This window comes from Pholcus phalangioides, unplaced genomic scaffold (assembly GCF_987345545.1).
Source record: "Pholcus phalangioides strain wild (caught in Gottingen) unplaced genomic scaffold, Ppha-v1.0 ptg000019l_1, whole genome shotgun sequence".
NCBI classification, from domain to species: Eukaryota; Metazoa; Arthropoda; class Arachnida; order Araneae; family Pholcidae; genus Pholcus; species Pholcus phalangioides.
In genome coordinates, this window is record NW_028301612.1 from 7,184,078 (window position 1) to 7,203,741 (window position 19,664).

At 36.0% G+C, this 19,664-nt stretch overlaps 1 protein-coding gene across 1 annotated transcript in view; it reads left to right on the plus strand.

The window, feature by feature from the left end:
- The window catches only part of LOC149071175 (uncharacterized), a 256,449-nt gene that overhangs the window by 165,163 nt on the left and 71,622 nt on the right, over window positions 1-19,664 (plus strand). Inside the window, exons 4-5 of the mRNA XM_089248129.1 lie at window positions 4,336-4,443; window positions 5,759-5,954. Of these exons, the coding sequence (XP_089104255.1) occupies window positions 4,336-4,443; window positions 5,759-5,954 (304 nt within the window). The remainder of the gene's footprint in view (window positions 1-4,335; window positions 4,444-5,758; window positions 5,955-19,664) is intronic.

The window sequence follows — 19,664 nt, forward strand, 5'->3', positions numbered from 1 at the left end:
ATTCACGGTACACTCGGGAAATGGTCGTACGTGAAAATCCAAATTTCATCGCTACCTCGGAGATGCTATGTCCCATCTCTCGTGCGCCGATTATAACACCACGTTCAAACTCGCTTAAATCTCGATGACCTGCCATTGTAGCAGCAGTAACCGATCTAACAAGTATGCCAGACACTTGTTGTGTTATATAGGCGTTGCCGATCGCAGCGCTGATTGGTTCCATATCTCTTTATTTGCATACGCATTCCTGTACCAGTTTTTTTGGCTCTTCAGTTTACATAACATGTAATAAAGGTATTTATTAGTCATATTTTATCAATCTGACCCGCTTATAATGAACACGGATATTTCGATGTCTCATATTTACGAAGTTCATGCCCCGTGAATTTCGTATAGCATTTATGTTATTTTGATTTCTTATAAGAAACACAGATTTCAGTGAAGTACGCTTACAGCGAATTTTCAGCGGGTTATGAAATACGATTTGTCACGAATTTCTTTGTTATCTTATCTAAATCTTCTTATCTGTAAATTTACTCTTTCTCATGAGCCTTTTTTCCTTGGAAGAAAATCTGTTTGAGTGTTTTTGAGTATTGTAAAAATGGTAAGATATCCTATTCGCTTGCAGTTTTTTTACACACACATCTCTCTGTTAAATCCTCATAGAAGGTATAGAGCCTTCGATACCTTCTCTAAGATTAAATCCTATTTTGCTTGCAGAAAAACTTATGGGAAATATGGTCAACGCGAATTATAGCTTATATATATATATATATATATATATATATATATAGTACCCTATTCTATTTTTTCAACTGCAATAATCATTTTTTAAAAGTATCATTTATAGTTTTTTATAGTCTTTTTTAATGGTAAATTTTAATTATATTTTAAATACGTGTAGTTTCTGAACTGATTTCTGTGATATATAAATCTAAATATTGATTCGTTGGTGATTTTTTGAGTAATTTATAAATGGGTTTTTGATAAATTCAAACAATTTAATTTGATATTAATTTTTTTAAGCATTTATATGTAGGTTTATACAGGATGCCCTGTAAGTACTAAGACGGCCTTTTATCTCATCAACCGTCCGTCGTAGAGGTATGATTCCCATTTTAAATATACTCAAAAAGTGTTCAAAAATTATTCTGTACCATATTTGAGAGTGAAAATACAGTGTCTCATAAAGTAAAAAATCTAAATTGTTATACGGTAACCTTGTCCTTTCTAACTTCCAATTAGAAAGTTGTTGCCCTGTATCTCCATAGGCCAACAGAAAAGATCCATATTTCTAAGTGTAATAAGATATTTCAATTCAGAAATCGAAGAACAGCAAAAACTAACGGACAACCTCCTACTCTTCATTTTATGCTGTCCTCACCCAACTTTTCTGCGCTTTTTGAATTCGGATATCTTTGCGAATATTGCACTTAGAAACTTGGAATTTTTTCTGTTGGCCTCAGGAGATACAGGGCTATAACTTTCAAATTAGAAGTTAGAAGACAGGGGGCCATATAGAAATTTAGATTTTTCATTTTGTTACACACTGTATTTTCACTCTTAAAACTGGTACAGGGCAATTTTTCAACACTCTTTGAGCATTTCTTTAAAATTGAAACTATACTTCTAGGACTGACTGTTGATGAGATAAAGGCCGCATTAGCACTTACAGGACACCCTGTACAGCTTGAATTCAAATTATAGTGATACATTCTATTTTTAACTACTGCTTGTAGCTAAATTTTGTGTAATCTAAAAATATTTTACAATTGATTTAGATTTTTTTTTAATTTGAATTGTTTAAAATATTTGAAATCTACTTTAAATCAATTAAAATAAATAATTTGAAATGAATTTTTGGTGTACATTCCATGAGTATTTAAATAGCTTAAATTTTCGAATCATGGTAACACATAATTGCTGATTTTTAATTATTCTTTTCAGCTAAATTTAGTTTATTCCAAAATGTTTTAATTGAATTTTATTTTATATTTTGATTATTATTATTATTTTAATTAATGTTTGCAGCTAGATGTATAATAGTTCATTCCAAAATACCTTCTTAATTATTGTCTTGAAACCATAATAACCCAATTCTTGAATAAGGTATCTTGATTTTTTGGTAGTAACCTAGACCGGGGGACTTTTATCTCCTTTTTATTTCCAAGAATATTTATAAATTAAAGAAATAAAAATATGTGAGATGCATTGCTGGGCTTCCCCCCCCCCCCCACCCAAGGCTAGGTTCCTGCATTCTTTCATGAGAAGGGAAATGATCCTTCCATAGGAGTATTGAAGTGTTATCCACTGCCATTCAAAATCTTTACAGATATATTAGCAAGGTTTCCACACTGGTGGGTCTGACACGGCTCCAGCCGAGTCCACGGGATCAACTCTAATTTTTTCTTTGACGTATATACAGGATCTCACCAAGGATCCCTTAGAGCCCTACTGCAGTATGTGGGGGTTTCATGTGTATTAGATATCATTATATTTCCCATATGGTCTCGTTAGCACGAGTCCTCCTGCTGGGAAAACGAATGCGCTTATGTGGTCCTGCATGCAGAAGGGCACGATGACCAGCCAATATTTTCAGAGAAATTCAACAGATGGCAGCGATGCAAATCATCATCTCAAACATACGTCACAAATTATGCATCTCATATTTTAAAACATTTCCATATTGAACAACTCGTTTTCGTTACTGAGTTTTCGTTAATTTACAATCTTTATAAAATCCGAAATTTCATTGATTCCGGAACTATTTCTTGCATTAATTGTTGAATTAGATCTCTCTTCCATCTGTCCTGAATTTTTCCTCTCATTGCATTTAGAATAATTTCTTTCATCAAACTTGAATCCCTTCTGGAATTATTTCTATCATCAATTCTGGAATTATTTGTTTCATTAAAATCCGAATTTTCATCAGTTCCGCATTTTGAATAAGTTTTAATTCTTTTTGTTATTCAGTTAGTGAAAAATTTTTCCTCAGTGCTATGGAATTTCCATTTTGCTACCATGTTTCAAACAATTTCCGATCTCATAGAAATGATCATCAAAAAATAAATTTTGAAACCCGGAATTAATCGAGCCTTGAAGGGGTGGGGCCAATAAATTTCTTGCTCATTAACTTTAGTATGATTTAAGTGCTTATAAAAATTACAAAAATTCCTCAAAGAATAAAATGGGAATGTAATAAGGAAAAAAAAATCAAAACAAGTTATATCGATATTCGTCAGAGACATTTGGATCAGGAAGAGAGAGGTGACTGTCCTTTGACATGATGGTCTCAGAAATGAGAACTGTTCCCTTTTTTTGAATCTTTCCAAAGACTTCTTGTATTTTAAAAGTCATTCTTCTTCCCTTTTTTCACCAGTACATATATAATTGCTACCTTTTATCTTCCTTTGCCTGTTTTCCTATCTCTCCGAGCCTTTCTTTTCTCATACGTATAGCGAATATAACTCTTTCTTGTATATAACCTTATTCTTTTTTAATAAATATATATATAAGTATGTATTCCCACGTTAAGACCGATGATTAGTGTCATCCCCGAAGATGTGTTATTATCTCGACTATTACCAGAGCTTATGTATTAATTGCCACGAGCTGAGGTGCGTGGATAAATCGTTCGATATGGTTCTCCTTTCCGAGTTTTGACCGGAAAGTTTTGATATGCGCGGGTATGTATTGAAATGGAAGTGGTAATGGAAAAAGAGGCAAGAACATCAGGAGAGTGATCAAGTGATATGTGGCTGTTGTTCGGAATTGAGCGGTATGTATCGATAGGTTCTAAGGATGTCATTCCGGGTATGTCCGCTGTGAAAGAGTGACGTGTGTTACAGGTCGGGAAGATAACCTTGTTTTTTTGATCATCACTACCCTGTTTCTTGGAAATCTGATCTGTTATGTGGGTTGAGAGAGTTTGGGGAAATGTCTTAAATGTTGCGAAAGGTTTGGTTTTTGTCAAGAGTCTGTCTAAGCTTTTCTTTGTAATCTGAGGACTTCGTTATCGTAGGCGATGGTAGTTTAGATTTGTCCAACCAGTCGGAAATTCAAACTATCATACAAATAAGGAAGTATTGTACGGTCGATATATCAGTTATTTGATGAATAACCATCTCATATTAGAGTTCTTAGATGAGTTGGACTCTTCCAATAGCGTATTTTGAACTATCAAAGACACCGGCGATTTTTCCGAAATTTTCTTGGTATTAAATGTCTAAGTCACAGTTTTAGAAGCAGTTGCAACATTGTTCACAGGCATGACTGTGTAACTTTCAGTTGATGTATTTTATGTTGATTTCTATATAAGTTTTATTTTAATTGCAGATTGAAGGCCGCACACTGCCGGCTGACCTGAGGCGCTGCTCACCCGCCCTCGGGACCCTTGTGCCTGTTCCCCGGTTATCGCCTCCATCCATTATGAGTTCCGAAGACGTGAGTAATTATTATTATTATGTTTTATTGTTATCTGCCTCTTATCGTTCATTGATCCGGCCAATTAATTCAACATCTATCAAAAATCACTTTTTTGAAATCACGAGCCATCCTAAAAAAGTTGACTACGCAGTGTTCCTAGCGACAAGGAAAATCAGGGTAATGAATCGTGGTCTAGGAAATGTAAAATACTGGGTGTCCCATAAATTCGTAAATAGTTCAAGGAAATGGTTCATTTGAATGCGGTTTTCAAAAAAAGTTATTCTCACGAAGGGGGATTCTTTTTTTTTTTTGTGCAGAAAAAAAAATTGAAATTTTTATTGATAGAGGGCTCTGCATGAAATTCCAGCAGCAGTGAGCGACCCATCCTTTAAGCCATATATGGTAAACCCTTGACCCGGGACCAAATATGGCCCTGAAGGTTATCTGATGTGGCTTGCCTCCTCAAACCCAATTTTGTAAAAATGAACTAAGCGGCACATTTACAAATCGCTTAAATGACCCGTGTCACAATTCCAGAGCATTTAAGTGGCCCGTGGCACATTTTCAGATCACTGAAGTAGGTCCGTGGCGCATTCAAAGATTACTTAAGTAACCCGCGACACAGTTCCAGAACACTTAAACGATCCGTGGCACATTTAGAGATCCCTCGAATGACATGTGGCACAATTTCAGGGCACTTAAACGCCCCCCCCCCCCAGTGCGGTTCTACTTCACTCAAGTTACCCGCTCAACATTCCCATTCCTTAAGTCATCCGTGGCATAATTACGGATCACTTGAGTGATGCGTTGCACAGTTTCAGAGCACTTGAGCGGCCCGGCAGTATTTCCTGAGCGCTTGAATGATCAGTGAAACATTTAGAGATCGCTGAAGTGGCTCTGTAAGGGATTTATCATTAGGGAGAATGTTAGTTCAGGTGCACACAAACTAGCGGAAGATTTTTCTAATTTTTGGCGTACCGAGTAAGATGTCATTAAGTACATTTCATATTTTCATAAAGAGTGATTGATGACTTAATCATCATCCAAACCACCCCCCCCCCGTCATCAAAAGTCAGCAAATCGGACCCCTCCCCCTCCATCGATGCTGACGTAATACTTTAGTGACCCCTTACTATTTTGAATTATATTTCCTTCTTCAGGACTTTTGGTCAGGGAAATGGTGGCAGATTTTGCTGGGAACCCTGCACGAAGTGTTGTTCAATGTGTTTAGATGTGACTCGTGCTTATCCATGGAATAGGTATTTTAGATGCTGGTCTAGGTTTGAGTTGGAAAGACAAAGATAAATGTATATTTCGTTGTATTTTTATCTAGGCGGAATGCCCTCCTACACAACTCGAGCCAGTAGACCTCTCGTTGAACAAGAGTCGATCCTCAGCATCTTCTTCACCCAGAAGTTCGCCCGATTCTCCTGCCAGTAACAGTAACATCATGTTGGGCTCTACCTCAGTACCGTCCCCGCCTTCCTCTACAGACAGCTATTCTTGTATAGACCTACGACTTCACAAAGGTGAGTGAGTTTCTCTAATCACTGTAATGTCTTGTCAATGACGTCTTGGTCACATTGAAAAATTCGATCGTAAATCATTTTGTTTATACAACTTAGCATCACCAAGTGGGTTGCTCGTGGGCTTCGCGGTGCTTACCGATACACCCAATCGTGCTGGAATCGTGTTCCTGACTTCGTACTGGCGAAAGTTGGGACTCCTGTATAAGACTGTACAAAATACCGAAATACAGTGGGCCAAATACCGAACCGATTATCTCCAATAATAACCACTTTCCCCCAGAAATATTCCGGAAACACAGCTTTCCTCCTTTAGTTCAGTGCCGTACCTTTGTGGAGGAGGCAGGCAGGTCTAGTGACCCTTGCGCTGTACCAGAGTGTCTTCGAATTCACCATTTAACCACCAACATTACACAACATTTCAGGGGGGGCAAGATGCTTGCTTGTGTGTGTTTCAGATGTATATTAAAGAACCTTACATTGATACGAATGAAAGAGAAATTTAGCACATTCCGTGATTGGTAACAATGAGTGACGAAGGAAGATACGGCATTAAAGACACACTCATGAGGACTTATCATCATCCTCCATATTGTAGTGGCAAAACCAGTTTTTCGTTTGAAGTAACGTCTAATCGTTAAAAAAGCATCAGGATAGGGAACAACGAATGGCAATAGCGATAATTCTGACGTGAACTTAGAAAGTTGGAGAGCTTAATATGCTAATAGAGGTGGTCAGCGTGCAAAAGATGTGGTATTGAAATCGTCAACTTAGGTGGGAAACTCACAGAAGTAGTCAACCTAACCTCTCTGGAGGGACTAGTTCTATAATGCGATACATTTCGATTTCGGGTTCGAAATTTTTTCCCTAAATATTTATTCACTTCTTGTTGGGGGAGGGGAGGTAATTTCCCTGTAGGGCCGCATTTCTCAAGAATGGAAGGTGGCCTATTGTGGAGGGTGTGGTTTATTGTATAAGTTGTGGGAGGGGTTCTGCTGCTGGTTAGCTTTGATCTCGGCAACGGCAAAGTTAGTCCAGTGGCAAAGTTCTGGCGTTCATTCATGCTGGTTAGCTTGTGGCTGTGTGGCCTGGTATGGGTGGTTTGCTGGTCTTGGATGTCGTTGGATTTTTCCCACCGTGGCCTACGTCTCCTTAGACGGACTAGCTTATATCCCCTAGAGAAATAGCGGTGTTGGCGGTTGGTCTGGTGGACGGTGGCCTATGGGTCACCGAAATCTATCAAATCTTTTAGGAAACACGCAAGCACACCTTTCAAAATGAACTAGATATAATGACGACGTTGTGGAAAAAAAAAAAAAAACCAGCCATAAAAAGACGAGATTAATCTCGTTTCCATTCATTTTTTTGAAGACTCTTCACCAAGTTTTCTTATAAATCTTCTTGTTTTTTTTAAAATCTTTTTTGACCTTAAAAAGGAATTTTTTTGGAGGACTCGTGACAATTCATTGGGTGAAAACCGCAATTTATATACCAGTAAATGAGAAAAGAGTAACTTTTCTCTCTCCTAAAGTCATTCGTATTCTTCATTTTTCTCTGGTCATATCTCCGTGGTTTCTTTTTGTAAAGAGAATGATAAATAAGATGAATAGCCACGAAAAAAAAAAGGCGAGAAAAAGAAGAGTGCGGAACTGTCACCGCAGTAACTATATGAAAAATCTTCTACTACTGTCCCTAAATAAGACCGAAAAAAAAAAGAAGATAATTCTAGAAAAAAAAAATCTTTTAAATCTTTTTTTTCTCCTTGGCTTTGTAGTTCCTTCCGTGGTAATGATGGTACTTGTCTTTTTCTTCTTCGTCTTCTGAATAAGTGGATACAGTACCATTCACGAGAGCCTGAAACGACAAGTGAATAAGAAAATTCAGATGTTCCTTAAAATGGTAACATTTTATTTTGGAATTGATGGTGCTGCTTCATTGTGTGCCTATTATAATGAGCCTGCATTGGAATTTTCATACTGGAAGCAATTCTTTGAGGTGCCCTGCGTATGCGAGGTTATTTAGTTCAGGTGAAGAATCTGGATTTTTGACCGAAGAGATCGGGTCTTTTGAGTTGGGCCTTTTGTGTATTTTGTCACGTGGAGGATGTGCGTTGGATATTCGCTGCATACCAAAAAGATCTATGCGGACAGTGGCATGTTAATAGATGGCCCAACGAAGCCTTACCTTGGGGACTAAAATCAAATAGGGGGAATCGGAATTATTGGAATCTTCCTCTGATTCTGTGGAATTATTTCAATTGATAATTGTGAATTATTTTCAATTCTGAAAATATTTTTTTCATTAAATAATATTTTTTATTAATTTTTGAATTATTTCCTCCATCAACTGTGAATTTTCATTGGTTCTGAAATCATTTATTTTATTGATTTTGGAATTATTTTCATTTAATCTGGAGTTTTTACTCATTGATTCTGGAATTATTTCTTCCATTAGTTCTAAATTATAGTCTGTTTTGAAATTTTTATTTGTTTTGAATTTTTTTCTTTCATTGATTCTGAATTTTCATTTGCTCTGGAAATATTTCTTTCATTTAATTAATTAATTCTGTAACTAATTCTGGGATAATTTTTTTAAAAATTCTGAATTTTCATTAATTTTGGGACTCTTTCTTTGTAAAGAAAAGTCCTTTTATTTTTTCCGGGATACTTTCTTTGTGTTTCATTTATTCTGGATACTTTCATTTATTCTTGGATATTTTGTTTCATTAATTCTCAATAATCATCAGTTCCGGAATCTCTCTTTCATTAATTCGTAATTTCTATCAATTTTGAAGAACTATTCTTCTGGGATTTTCCGATTTTCTATTATACTTCTGAATTTTCCACGATTATACCTGAGACCAGGAGGGGTGGGGTGGGGGATGTTGCAAGTTCTAAATGAAAGGACCCCCCCCCCCCCCATACATTTGCCAATTCTCAATTTTTAAGCTTCTGTACATGGAATCCACAACCAGACAAAATTTTCATTCACGTGTAGGGTCTGAAACTTCCGTACGGGGAACGTGCAAATGCTATACAGGTTACCCTTCATGGTACTACTTCCTGGTTTCTGAAACGATTTACGGTATTATTACACAAGCGATTGCCGACTCCAATTTCCCCTTATGTATCAATATCTTTATTTAAAGCTTAAATAGAATTTTTCAAACGCCTTTTAATAAGAAAGAAGAAGAGCGAAAGAAATAAAGAGTAATGGGCACCTTTCAGTCAATGTAGAGTCTTTTCTTTCATCAATTGTGGAATTATTATTTTTTAATTAATCCTGAAATTACTTCTTTCATCAATTCTGCAATACTTTCTTTCACCAGTTATAGAATTATTCCTAAAAATGTATTCTGGAACTATTTGTATCATCAATTCTAGAATCCTTTCTTTTTTGTCAATTCCAAATTTTCATCAATTTTGGTTTTTTATTCGTTCTAGGATCTTTCTTCATTAATTCTGAATTTATTTATTTTTTTCAAATTCTCAATTTTTATTACTTTCATTCCGGAATTCTTTCTTTCATTTACTGTAGGATAGTTATTTTCATTCTTTCTGAATTATCATATATGCTTCTGAATTTTCCTCGATTATCCCTGAGACAAAGGGGGATCTTTGTGAAAATTCTAATTGAAAGACACCTATACCTTTGCCAAGTCTCATCTTTTAAGCTTCCGTACATGGAAAAACACACAAAATTTTCATTTCTCCGTGTAGGGGCCTCATCGCTGAGTGTTCCGTATTAGTTGACGCGGGAGACGTGAAAATGCTAGACAGGGCCCTTCATGGTACTACTCTCTGATTTCTGAAACTATTTACGGTATTATTACACAGGTGATTCCAGGCCCCAATTCTCTTATGTATTGATATCTTTGTTTAAAGTTTGAATGGAATTTTTCGAAAGCTTTTTTAATTAGAAAGAAGAGCGAGAGAAAGAAATAGTAATGGTCACCTTTCGATCAATATGCAGTCCTTTCTTTCATAAATTGTGGAATTATTTTTTATTAATACTGCAATCCTTTCTTTCACGAATTATGGAATTATTTCTGAAAGTGTATTCTGGAATTATTTGTTTCATCGATTCTAGAATCCTTTCTTTTTTTATTAATTCAAAATTTTCATCAATTTCGGGATCCTTTCTTTCATCAATTCGGGAGAAAAACTCTGAAAAAATAAAGCTTAAAAATTGAGAATATATGGGTGGTCTTTCATTTAGAACTTGCAACACCCCCTCCTGGTCTCAGGGATAATAGAGGAAAGTTCAGAAGTATAATAGAAAATCGAAAAATCCCAAAAGAATAGTTCTCCAAAATATATTTCTTTCAATTTCGGGATCCTTTTTTCATCAATTTCGGGATCTTTTTTCATCAATTTCGATTTTGCATTTGTTCTGGGATCCTTATTTCATTAATTCTGAATCTTCATTCGTTCTGTTTTTTTTTTAATTCTCAATTTTTATTCTGGAATTCTTTCCTTCATTCCTTATTCTGGGGTGCTTAATTTCATTTATTCTAGGATAGTTATTTTCATTACTTCTGAATTTCTATGAATTCCGAAGAATTGTTCTTCTGATTTTTCTACTATACTTCACGTCTGAATTTTCCTTAATCATTCCCGAGACCAAGTAAACATGGAAAGACACATAAAATTTTCATTTCTCCGTGTAGGGGGCCTCATCGCTGAGTCTTCCTTACCAGTTGACGTAGGAGACGCGTGAATGCTAGACAGGTAACCCTTCGTGGTACTACTTCCTGATTTCTGAAGCGATTTACGGTATTTTTACACAGGCGATTCCAGTCTTCAATTTCCTTATGTATCAATATCTTTATTTGAAGCTTAAATGGAATTTCTCGAAAGTCTTTTTAATAAGAAAGAAGGAAGAAAGAAAGAAAAATGGCCACCTTTCAGTCAATGTGAGTGAAATGTTTTAAGGCGTTGCTTCATTATTATTCTGCGCAGTTTGATGCTGTCATCCTTCTTATTCTTTGGTGGAAAAAAACTTCTTTAAGGCCTCATTCTTTTTTTCTTTCTTTCTTATCACGATTTGGTTTTTCTTCTTAAACTGGAAGCTATATTTCTTTTTAAAAAATTGAAAAAAATTTGTTTTTGAATTTTTTTTTTAAAGAAAAAAAAGTTCTTGTCTTTTCTTATAAGTTCGTGACATTTATACGAAATCAGTAGGAAGTGTTTCCTTGTTTTGGCTTTTTTTTTGTGTCTAAGATATTATCTTTTCTTCATTTTTTTAACCCCTTTGGGTACAAAGTAGTATCTTTTAACGTTATATATACATACAGTATATTGAAAAAATATATTTAATAAAATAAATAAATAAATAACCCGATTTTATGGTAATTTCAAACGCTGCCGGAAATTTTTCTTCAATAAATTATTATAACTATTAGCACAGAATGCATTGCGTAAGCCTATGATGTTAAGATTGATTATGATGTAATTATTTTTCATTAGTCTATGATGAAATAATTAATGTGACGCAATAATAATAATTTTGATGGATTGTTACTAATCAGTATTTAATAATTACTTCTGATTCTATATAGCGAAATATAGGGAAACCACCTCCTTTGCGAACACCTATGAGATAAAATAATTTGTCCGTAAAAGAGGGGTGACCGTAAAAAAAAAGGAGTGGGAGGGGTTCTTATTGAATTCTTTAAAACAAAAATTGACTACTATTTGGCCATGAAAGAATGAGTGGCTGCATTTTCGGAATGGCCGTTAAGAGGGGTTTCATTTTATAAGCTTTGAAAAATATGTGATTTCCGATTATTTGACACTCACGATGAGATTAGAATTTGGGCCACATTTTCTTCTCGTGAGGCTGCCCCCCCCCCTCGTTCTATTCTGGGTCCTTACCTTTCATCAAGGTGTGAGCCATTTCTACAATTTTTTAGTAAATGTGTTGTGTGTGACCAAAATTTTTTTTTTGTAAAATCAACCTCTGGATCCGACTTCCTCTGGGGAGGAAAATTCACGGAGATTATACTCAGGGCCATCTCAATATCATAGGTGTCTAGGCCAAAGTGATGTTCTACGGGCCCCATACTAAGCTGCAACATCTTACGTGTTAACGTAGTCTGGAAAAGTCTAGGTCTCATCTCTTGTAGGGCCTCCTATTCGAATCAATCCTGGATGGGTCTAATTTGTTTAAAATAGACCTAGTTTTATGTGTAGTTGTATTGCATTCTTAAAGTAATCACAGTTTCCCTCACTGTATTTAACTTGCACGTGCTTTATTTCTTCACATCTGCATTTTTTCCCCCACAACTCCTTGTGCACCCCCTTTAGCTATCTGCCATGGCTTTCCTCCCTCCTTGTGAGTTTCACCCATGGTCCCTTCAGAATATCTAGGACCACAAGAGGTCATATGGCCCCAGAATGAGAAACACTGTGCTAGAGCAGTGGTTCTTAATGGTCTTCATATGTCTTGAAATAGTGTATAGGGTAGTGGTTCTCAACCTTTCTGAACACAATGACCAGTAAAATGTCTGAAACAATTCGATGGATCACTTGCGTCCCGTATTACGGAGTTTTCTGTATTTTTAGTGGTTCTGAATTTCTTTTCATGCACTTTGTCCCGTTTTTTCAATGATGTTTATTTAAGTTCATAATTTTCAATAAAATCGTTAATAAACAGCGTTTTTATAACTTATGATAATTTTGGGTATAAATATTCACATCTGACATTGTTAAGTTAAACTGTTTTCCCCCCAATTTTTCAGCAATTTTAACTACGATTGGGGGATTTTCCTGACTTATAACAACGGTTTTAGAGAAAATTGGCGAAGTCCAATATTTTACGATAATCGGGTCATTTGAATGTTTTTTCCGTCAGAGTTTTGATTACTGCGATTTTAGCAACTTTTTATTTCCCCCACCCTTCACCTCTTTTTGCAGTATTTAGCAAATTTGTCGTAATCGCAATTCCCGCATTTTTCTTGATGAGGTATATTGAACCTAAGTATGAAGGTACAATTTTTATTTGTGAATCTATATGGATATTACTATAATATCAATTACAACGATTGAATAATTTTCCTTCAGTTGGAATTGAATTATCAAGTCTGCCTGCGGATGGTCCGCGGATCATAGGTTGAGAAACGCTGTTTTAGAGGGGACCATGGGTGAAGATGGAATCATTACAAGTGGTTTAGGAGCCCATAAGATATATTTGAAAAAATTGAACTGCAGCCCAATGATCGGGAGAATGGGTTAGCTTAACCAGCATCGTGAGCCCCTGCGATAGGCGATGCACTGCCTTCCCCGAAGTTGTAGCAAAATTAATCTTGATTACTGACTGAAATGCCTTCAGAGGCTAATGGCGACTGCAAAATGCTTGGCCAGGCCATTTTGCGGCCGACCACAATGTTCCTATGTATATAGAGTAAGACATATAGCTTCGATCTCTACCTATAAATGTTTGGAATTTAAAGATAGTGCTTTGTTTAGCAATTAAATTCAGAAGAAATATTATTATAATTATATAAATATTATTATTAAATTCAATGTACATATTTTAATCCTGTTTCTCGGCCCTAATATTTTGCTTCACGCATTAGCAGAGGCAGACACCATCAGCTGTAAATATATTTGACCACCGAGGCGCTATCTCCAGCTACAAATGAGGTGGAGGTAAACATTTTCGGCAATTAATGGAATAGAGGTAGGCATCTGCTGCTAATTAAGCATAGGAAGGCATCTTTAGCTGCTAATTAAGTGGTGGCAGACATCTCCAGCTACAAATGAAGATGGTTCAGCTTTCTTTAGCTTCGAATGGAGTTAAGGCAGACATCTTCAGCTTCGAATGGAGTCAAGGCAGATATCTTCAGCTGCAAATGTAGCTGGGGCAGACACCATCAGCTGCGGATAAAGTTGCGGCAGATATCTCTAGCCCGAATGGAACTGAAGCAGGCATATTCAGCTCCAACTGCAACGGAGACTGACATATTCATCTCGAATAAAGCCGAGGCATATATTTCCAGCTGCGAAGACGGCTGAAGCAGGCATCTTCACCCTTAACTGACCTTTCTTTATAGAAGTATCTTGAACAAAAAAAAAACCAAAAAAACAGGCTGTTGATACAAGAAGAATAAACCTACATAAATCCTGTAATTCCATCTTCAATGGCCTTCACTTCCATGCAATTTCAACCCAAGTCGAACAAAAACCCGCAAAAATCTATTCCACCTAAAAATAAGAAGAATTTCAAAAAATATATATGTTTCCTACATTCATCTTCCAAAAAAAAAAAAAACCCAAACTTCAATGAAATTCAAACTAGATCTTCTTTAGTATGTATTTCTAAAGGTAAAAATGAATGGCAAGTTGTGGGCTTCCTCTTTTCCCATGTCACAAGATCATCAAAACCGGTCATGAAAAATTTCAATAGAGAACCGAAAAAAAAAGTCCATAATATATATATATAGAATTTCCAAAATAACATTGAAAAAAAATTATAATGAAGATTGAAGTAAAACCAACCTTAACCAGATCGACCCCACGAAGGCATTCAGAAAGCAACCTGTATTCCAAAACAACAACCGAAAGTCCAGCCCGTCACTCATTTGGTCATGTCAAAAGAGATCTTCCATAGCTTCTTTATGTATATAAAAGAGATGATTTCAATGGAAACGAACCAAACTATAACGCCTCCTTTTTGGTCTTTGGGCATTTTTTTTATTTTTTTGTTTTACTACTTTACCCTCATTTTCCTCTTGTTCAATGGATAACTGCCCATCTTTTTTAATGGTTTTTTTTTTATATTAAAAAAGACGCAGCACGCGGGCCAAAGTCTTCTCATTGGGCGTGAATACCTAGTCGAGGTAAGCAACCCTTTTATTATTAGGCACACTTATATATAATCTCGCGTGGCACTTCTCTCGAAATTGTTTTTGTAAGCCCGGCCCTTCTCTTGGAGATGGAGATATTTTCATAACAATGGGTCGGCAAACAGTTACCAGTGTGCATAGAGACACCGGCCCGAACAGCGGGGGTATTCTGGTATTCTGGATTCTTTTTATTTTTTTTATTATGTGTGTGTATACATTGAATTTCTTTTTTATATACTGTATATTATAGGGCTACCCTATGGCTTTGGGCTAAAGACCTTCTTTAAAAAGTAAACCTGTCTTTTCGTGTTGTTTTTTTGTGCGATTTTTAAAAGGGTATTGCCGTGTGGGTATCAAGTTAAAATCAAGAGAATCTAGTCTCTTTATGTTATCTCTGGTAACTAGAATAATAATAATAATAATAATAAAATTAAGTTATACTTACTGGTGGTGCTTCATGGAAAACGGGTGTAGAGTTTTATGACACGCAAGTGATATTTCTTTTATCAAGATAAATGCCATTAAATGCCAAACTTTGTCGGTTTTGGTCGTCAACTGGAGTGTCGCGATTCTCGTTTATTAGATCTAGACTTTATTGCTAATTGTATCAGTTTCACTTTGGTTATTCTGTGGAATTTTAGTTTTCGAAAATCCTGATTTTTGAATATATGTTCGATTTGAACTTTATTGAAAAATTTAAATTTAATAGCCATTTTTTGAGGAGATAGATTTCGCAATAAGCATTTAATAATGATTCTAAATATTATTTTTATTTTTAAGTCAAAGTAATTGATTATGCCGTTTCGACTGTCTTGATACAAATGCAAATTCCACAACAGGCGCAAAATGCCTAACTAGGAGGATGAAAAAATATTCCCCAAAAAAAATACGGAAGTCAATTAAAACTAAAATACAGCAACCTCAAAAAAGAGCGGTTATTACAAAAATAATAATAATAATAATAATAATTACTAAAATAAAAATTAATAAAAGCTAATGATTATGATGAAATATGAATATACTGCCCATAAAATATTATGGTTGTCTCATCTAATTACGGACACCTTCTTGACTCATCCCAATATGTTTATTGCATTTATTTTCTTAACGCGTCAATAGCGGTAGAATACTCACGACTAACGGGGAGAAGGGAGGTTAAGCTACTCCATTTATTTGACTCTTTAAGCGGCAGTCACTAAAAAAATCACTATAAACGCCCTTTCAAAATTCCATATCTTTTTTTAATTAAGTAGGCTTTCTTCCGATTTTCAGCTGGTGCAAAGTGAGAGGTATAAGGAAAAGTTTTCCATTGAGAAATCAATTTTGCAAAACATCTGGGGAGGCCTTTGTGGAGGCGAGATATCTCGTCACTGCCGCTTAAAGGGCTGAAACCCTGTCAGAGAAATATTCCCTGTGACATCATAAACCGTAGTTGTCTTTTATCAATCGATACTGATATATTCCCTTGTTATTAATATTAATAACTCATGTGGTCCGTCCTATCCATTGCGTTAAAAATTTTAAACACTTCGATCATCATATCACCCGACACCTGCGTTCTTCCAGTATGAACATATTAAAAAACAGCAAGTCTCTCTTCATAGCAAGCCCCATGTTCCAACAAGAGCGCGCGTGGCTCTTCTCTACACACCCCATCAACCAAGTCTATGTCTCACTGTAGGTATGTGGTCTCCAGAACTTTAAGGCATACTCTTAGTACTCACTCCTCGACGTACTAAGCCCCGAAAAAGCGGAAGTTGAACTTTAGGAGAACGCGAAGACACCAAGAATTCCATTAGAATTTTTGCTTTATTGGTAAGCTTTTTCGCGGAAATCATTCCTACACACAGCAGGTGTCTCCAACCTTTTTCTCGTGAGTACCCTATTGTTCAATGTCGAAGAATTGAAGTTTCTGCCTGACTTCGTGCTTGCGGCCGACATTCAAAACTAGGGCCGGGAATCGATTAAAATTTTTTTACTGGTTAATTGAAAAATTTAGATCGATTAATTGACCAATTAATCGAATTTTAATCGAATATTTATCTTGACCGTATAATATTAATTGATGCCATTAAAATACCTTTTTATTAATTTCATGCACCTGTAAATAAATGTAGGAATAGTAGATTAAGAAATTAATTTAAGAAATTGATTAACTGCCAACTTGAAGTAATTTAAAATGTTTAACGTATTTTGTCAAATTCCAGAATTTTTTCCTTGGATCTTGTCATTTTTAAAAAAAAAATCTGTTATTTTTTAGATCGGTCACTGGTTTCGAAACTACTTTCGACTATACGGTTGTTTGTTTTACTACACAGAAACTCTCCCAATTGTTGCATGTGTGGAGGACGGCTGATTCTGCTGCCAAGAATAGGAAAAACTACTGTTCATAGTGGAAACAATAAATTTTTGTCTTTGAACTCAATTTGAAATCGAAGTCATCGGCTTTCGTTGAATCGAATTACATTTCGCTCATGCCAAAAGATGTGATCAAAATATTGATTCAAATATTTTTAAATATGGTCGTTTATCCAGAATACTATATGTAGCCACATATTGTTTTTGTGGTCCTACCTGGAAAATTCGCGAAAATTTCAACCACTTCTAATTTTTGTGAGGGCCCCCCCCCCCCTCTTGAGGCCCACCCGTTAAGACGGAAGTGCCCTTATGGCAAGTTTAACATACGAATGCATGAAAGGACGATTTCAATCTTTGAATGCAATTTTCTAATTTAATGCAAATCTAAGGTGTATAACTGGAACGTTAATCAAGTTCTCGCGAGCACGAAATCGGACATGAGCATCGAGCACTCTGAGTTCTTCAGGGAGCACCGTGGTGCTCGCGAGCAACGGGTTGAATATGCCCGTTCTAGAGGGTTAAACAATATCGGACATTGACATCAACAGGAGATCTATAATGCTCAAATGTTTCCGCAATCTCACTGCACGATCCCAAAGCCAATTTTCACATAAAGCACACACAGAAGAAGAAGAAGAAGAAAAAAAAACACCTCAATGTTCTCAACTGTCTAAATCCTCACCATCTAAAAGCGGATATAAATTTCTGATTGGCGATACATGGAATTACCATATCAAAATAATTGAGTGTTATGACCTGAATTACTGGTTTCGGTGAAATATAAATACTAGATTATGGTCATCGAAGGTGTGAGGAAGTGTTACAGGTTGCTAGAAAGTGGGAGAAAAAAAAAAAAGAACTGTACAGTGTAACTGATTGGTATGATCGTTATAAAGAGGGAGGATGACTACACGAAGTTTGGGCTTTGAATCACTCAGAAATACACTGCAAGAAAGGAGGGAGACACATATACGAGTACATCACAACAAGCCTCACACACATACACAAAAAAAAGAACTTGGCTCTTGGTTAACCTCTGAACTCTTAGTCTATGTTCCGAAATGGCGTGATTTCAAGTCTTTCATTTATACTATGTAATAACTCTTTTTTTTTCTGTCTTAAGAGCGGGTTACTGAAGTTAGGAAACAAGATCCCATTCCAATGGGATTTTACTCTTGTTTTTTTTTTTTCTTAAAGAACTGCCTGCGCATGCTCGTTTAGTTTAATTCAAATGGCCCCTAGCTTGAGAACGCAGTGGATTCTTCTCTATAAAAAAAATATCCATTTTTTTTCTGATGCCCACAAATTCTTATACGTTTCTTCCCCTCAATACTGATATGCTTGTAAATTTTTTTTAGAAATGTTTCAACCAATATGCTATAATTTTTTTAAGTGGGAATAATAATTATAGATCTAAATTTTTTGGATTGGTTTATATTAATTTATGTATTATACTCTTTTTTTTCGGGTTAAATATTTGCTCATACTCGTTGGATTATGGGACAAAAATTGGGGCTAAAACTCGATAGTCGTTGACACGGCTGCAAAGTTTGACCGTAAATACGTGTTGATATTGACGCCCAATTTGACCATCTTCGTCTAAGTTTCATAGTCAACTGCTTTGATTGGACATCGTATAAGTGAATAGCATAATATTATGCTATATCATAGTTTACCAACCTTTTTGTCCCATCGCCCCCTTCTTGAGAAACTTTTTTCTCCCATCTCAATCTAATCCACAGAATCCTATGTTATACCCGTAGCTTCTACCTTCCCCCTGGAACATTCCATCGCCCCCCCCCCAGTGGGCGTTAATGCCCACGTTGGGAATCACTGTGCTATATCTTTGACCGGGGGTTGAAAAAGGTTGAAGACTCCTGGTTTAAAATTTGTTTCATCTTAGTCGGACCCATATTTAAGAAACTATATCGTTGCAAAGTTGACACGAATCAGCCAAAAATGTCCATTTTTCAACTCTTTTTGGGCAGAGCGTGTAAGCATAGGAAGTAAACTTGTACCTGATCCGATGGGCTCGAGCCCCAGTATTTTACACCATTGCCACAATACCTATATGAGTTTTTAGCCTCTCTCTCAATATTTCCAATGACCATCCTCACGCCCATTCTTAAATCAGAGCCTACTCTAAATTTGAGATTACAGGTAAGGGATACTGACCCTCCCTTCCTCCTGATTAGCCACTTAAGAAGCTTTGAGTCCTGCGCTATTCAAAAATACCTTGGTCTTCATTTGCTGTTATCAATCAAAAACGGGGTGATACACCTTTTTCCAAGCCACGCCACAATCAAGATCATTTTCGGTGTACGTGCCACACTCTACTAATTTTAATACTCAGACCCTACTATCCGTTATTACGGGACAAGAGCATTCTCCCCGTTTCTACAAAACATCGTTCGGTTGCCCTCTTATTTTCTTTAAAAACATTTCAGTTTGTTGTTCTTTTGAGTCATAAATTCGATTATCGCAATGTATATTGCGTACGTACGTAT